This window comes from Calliopsis andreniformis, unplaced genomic scaffold, assembly GCF_051401765.1.
Source record: "Calliopsis andreniformis isolate RMS-2024a unplaced genomic scaffold, iyCalAndr_principal scaffold0047, whole genome shotgun sequence".
Taxonomy (NCBI): Eukaryota; Metazoa; Arthropoda; class Insecta; order Hymenoptera; family Andrenidae; genus Calliopsis; species Calliopsis andreniformis.
In genome coordinates, this window is record NW_027480456.1 from 1,978,982 (window position 1) to 1,983,661 (window position 4,680).

At 49.3% G+C, this 4,680-nt stretch overlaps 1 protein-coding gene across 1 annotated transcript; it reads left to right on the plus strand.

The window, feature by feature from the left end:
- The first annotated feature begins 2,584 nt into the window (after window positions 1-2,584).
- On the plus strand, window positions 2,585-3,442 carry LOC143187467 (uncharacterized). The gene has a single exon (XM_076391679.1). It carries the CDS (start codon window positions 2,585-2,587, stop codon window positions 3,440-3,442), a length of 858 nt encoding a protein of 285 aa, XP_076247794.1.
- The last annotated feature ends 1,238 nt before the right edge of the window (window positions 3,443-4,680 follow it).

Genomic DNA, 4,680 nt, shown 5'->3' on the forward strand with positions numbered 1-4,680 from the left:
TAGCCACAGCCATAGCAGCCATAGACATAGCTATAGCCACAGCAGCCAATGCAGCTAAAGCCATAGCCAAAGCAGCCATGGCCATAGCGATAGCCACAGAAGCCATAGCCACAAAAGGCATAGCCATGGCAGCCATAGCCATAGCCATAGCAGACATAGCCATAGCCATAGGAGACATAGCCATGGCCATAGCAGCCATAGCCATAGCAGCCATAGCCATAGCGATAGCCATAGAAGCCATAGCCATAGAAGCCATAGTCATAGCAGCCATAGCCACTGCCGTAGCCATAGCAGCCATAGCCATAGCAGCCATAGCCATTGCCATAGCCATAGCCATAGCAGCCATAGCCATAGCAGCCATAGCCATAGCCATAGCAGTCATAGCCATAGCCATAGCCATAGCAGCCATAGCCATTGCCATAGCCATAGCAGCCACAGCAATAGCAGCCATAGCCATAGCCCTAGCAGCCATAGCCATAGCAGCCATAGCCATAGCCATAGTAGTCATAACCATGGCGATAGTAGCCATTGCCATAGCCATAGCAGCCATACCCATAGCCATAGCCATATCAGCCATAGCCAAAGCCATAGCAGCCATAGCCATAGCCATAGCCATAGCCATAGCCATTGCTTATAGACGCAATAGCCATAGCCACCATAACCATAGCCATAGCTGCCATAGCCATAGCCATAGCCATAGCAGCCATAGCAGCCATAGTCATAGCAGCCATAGCCATAACCATAGCCATAGAAGCCACAGCCATAGCAGCCATAGCCATTGCCATAGCCATAGCAGCCATAGCCGTAGCAGCCATAGCCGTAGCAGCCATAGCCATAGCCATAGAAGCCATAGCCATAGCAGAAATAGCCATAGCCATAGCAGCCGTATCCATAGCCATAGTAGCCATAGTCGTAGCCATAGCAGCCATAGTAGACATAGCCATAGCGATAGCAGACATAGCCATAGTAGACATAGCCATAGCCATAGCAGACATAGCCATAGAAGACATAGCCATAGCCATAGCAGACATGGCCATAGCCATAGCAGCCATAGCCATAGCCATAGCAGCCATAGACATAGCCATAGCAGCCATAGACACAGCCATAGCAGCCATATCCATATCCATAGCAGCCATAGCCGTAGCCATAGCCATAGCAGTCATAGCCATAGCGATAGCCATAGAAGCCATAGCCATAGAAGCCATAGCCATCGCAACCATAGCCATAGCCATAGCAGCCATAGCCATAGCAACCATAGCCATAGCCATAGCCATAGCAGCCATAGCCATAGCCATTGCCATAGCAGCCATAGCCATACCAGCCATAGCCATTGCCATAGCCATAGCCATAGCAGCCATAGCCATAGCAGCCATAGCCATAGCCATAGCAGTCATAGCCATAGCCATAGCCATAGCAGCCATAGCCATTGCCATAGCCATAGCAGCCACAGCAATAGCAGCCATAGCCATAGTCCTAGCAGCCATAGCCATAGCAGCCATAGCCATAGCCATAGTAGTCATAACCATGGCCATAGTAGCCATTGCCATAGCCATAGCAGCCATACCCATAGCCATAGCCATATCAGCCATAGCCAAAGCCATAGCAGCCATAGCCATAGCCATAGCCATAGCCATAGCCATTGCTTATAGACGCAATAGCCATAGCCACCATAACCATAGCCATAGCTGCCATAGCCATAGCCATAGCCATAGCAGCCATAGCCGTAGCAGCCATAGCCGTAGCAGCCATAGCCATAGCCATAGCAGCCATAGCCATAGCAGAAATAGCCATAGCCATAGCAGCCGTATCCATAGCCATAGTAGCCATAGTCGTAGCCATAGCAGCCATAGTAGACATAGCCATAGCCATAGCAGACATAGCCATAGTAGACATAGCCATAGCCATAGCAGACATAGCCATAGTAGACATAGCCATAGCCATAGCAGACATGGCCATAGCCATAGCAGCCATAGCCATAGCCATAGCAGCCATAGACATAGCCATAGCAGCCATAGACACAGCCATAGCAGCCATATCCATAGCCATAGCAGCCATAGCCGTAGCCATAGCCATAGCAGTCATAGCCATAGCGATAGCCATAGAAGCCATACCCATAGAAGCCATAGCCATCGCAACCATAGCCATAGCCATAGCAGCTGTAGCGACTAGCAATACCATTCACCCTATCATAAAATCGGAAAGCGACGAGTCGGCCGGGGTTTTTCCCGAAGGTTTGTAGCGAGGAGTTTTCGCCAAGGTTACCCATCTGGGAACCAGATGTATGTAGGCCTGCGTTTCGTGCCAGGTAATTTTTCCGCGCGTATTGAAGGGAGATTCCTTGACCGAGACTCGAACCCGCCAGGTCGCTGTCGAGCTATCGCTCAGTTTTTTTTTTCTTGTACTTGTTTTTCACGTCGTAGTTTTGACGATTAAAAGAGTGTGGTATATATTTACGGAGTGAATTATTATTTTTGTTACCTACCACCTCAGTGGTGACCCCGACGTGATTCGGAGCCAGGCGTAATCGGGTACTACGTGAATTGTGAACATTGAACTGTGCCGTGTGTGGTAAAACATTATAACGATGCCAGATAATGAAAGTGCTGCTAGTGCTTCTACAGGGCCCGCTCTCGCGCCCCTTGGTGATCGTGTCGGTTTCCGAATACCGGAATTTACTCCGAGTGATCCTGAACTGTGGTTCTGTATACTGGAACGTAATTTCGCGACTGCCGGGATCGTGTCCGACGCTCATAAAGCCAGCTATGTGACGGGTGCCTTAGGACCGCGATATATCGCGGAAGTTCGCGATATCCTTTTGGATCCCCCGAAATCTGGCCTATACGAAGCTCTTAAGACTGAGCTGATTCGACGTCTAAGTGTCTCGCAGGAGCAAAAGGCTCGTAGATTGCTAGAACATGAAGAGATCGGCGATCGGAAGCCGTCACAATTTTTGCGGCATTTGCGTGGCCTGGCCGGAACGTGTGTGTCCGAATCTTTGCTGCGAACTCTTTGGATCGGACGTTTACCGGTGAATGTGCAGGCAATTTTGGTGACGCAGAAGGACACAGCGCTGGATAAAGTTGCTGAGTTGGCGGATGCGATATGCGATACAATCCCAGGCCGTTCTGTGGTCGCCGAAACCGCTCATTCCAGTCAGAGTGAGACACTTACGGAGCGTATGATGCAGCTCATTATCTCACTTCAAGAACAAACGGAAGTCTTGAAGGGCCAAATCGCAGAATTGCGATTCTCCCGTAGGGATAGACCTTTCCGCAACAGCGGCGGTCGAGGACGACGTCGAAGTACATCAAGAAGAAGAACTCCTTCTAGAGATCATGCGTCGAATGGTATGTGCTGGTACCATTACAATTATGCTGATAAGGCGCACCGGTGTATACAGCCGTGTACATACAATCAGGGAAACACTCGGGGCAGTCGTTAATGACGACTAGCGGCTCCTGCCCGACGTTGTGTCGTCTTTTTATCAACGATCGTCAATCAAAGACGCAATTTTTGGTCGATACTGGGGCCGACCTCTGCGTAATTCCCCGCAAGTCTATTCGCGGCCCATGTTCGAAGGCGGCGTACGAGCTCTTTGCGGCGAACGGTACCGCGATTGCGACGTACGGCACGACTACCCTGACGCTAAATTTGGGACTCCGTCGGGATTTTACATGGAGATTTGTGATCGCGGATGTTTCCAGACCAATCATCGGAGCAGATTTTTTGGCCCATTTTGGATTGTTGGTGGACGTGCGAAATCGCTGTTTGATCGACCAGCTCTCTAACATCGCGTCGAAAGGAGCAGCTGTTGGAGCCGAACCCTGTTCCATCAAAACGGTTCATGGTGGATCTGTATACCATGCCCTGCTTAAACGGTTTCCGGAGATAACGAAGCCTGGAGGAATACCTGCGGAGATTAAGCACAGCATTCGCCATCATATCAAGACCACTCCTGGACCTTCCGTTGCCTGCAAGCCACGACGTCTTGCACCGGATAGGCTGAGTATTGCTAGAAAAGAGTTTGAAGTGATGTTGCGACTCGGCATTGCGCGCCCTTCGAAGAGTAACTGGTCTTCTCCGTTACATTTAGTTCCGAAAAAGGGTAGCGATTCTTGGCGACCGTGCGGCGATTATCGCGCGCTTAACGCACGGACGGTTCCCGACCGCTATCCTGTCCGTCATATTCACGATTTTGCACAATCGTTGAGAGGGAAACGTATTTTTTCAACTATTGACCTTGTACGCGCTTACAATCAGATACCTGTAGCAACCGAAGACATTCCAAAAACTGCAATTGTCACTCCATTTGGACTATTTGAATTTCTTGTCATGACCTTTGGCTTACGGAACGCCGCACAGACGTTCCAAAGGTTCATGGACGAGGTAGTAAGAGAGTTAGATTTTTGCTATGTCTTCATTGACGATATTTTGGTTGCATCTGAGTCTGAGGAAGAACATTTAAAACATTTAGAGATTTTATTCAATCGTCTCAAGCAGTATAATATCGTGCTTAATCCAAGCAAATGCGTTTTTGGGAAGTCAGAGGTAAAATTCCTTGGCTATATCGTGTCGGATAGCGGGACACGTCCATTAGATGACAAAGTCGAAATAATTAAAAGTTTTCCTGAACCAGAAACAGCGAAACAGTTGCGTCGTTTCTTAGGGATGGTGAACTTT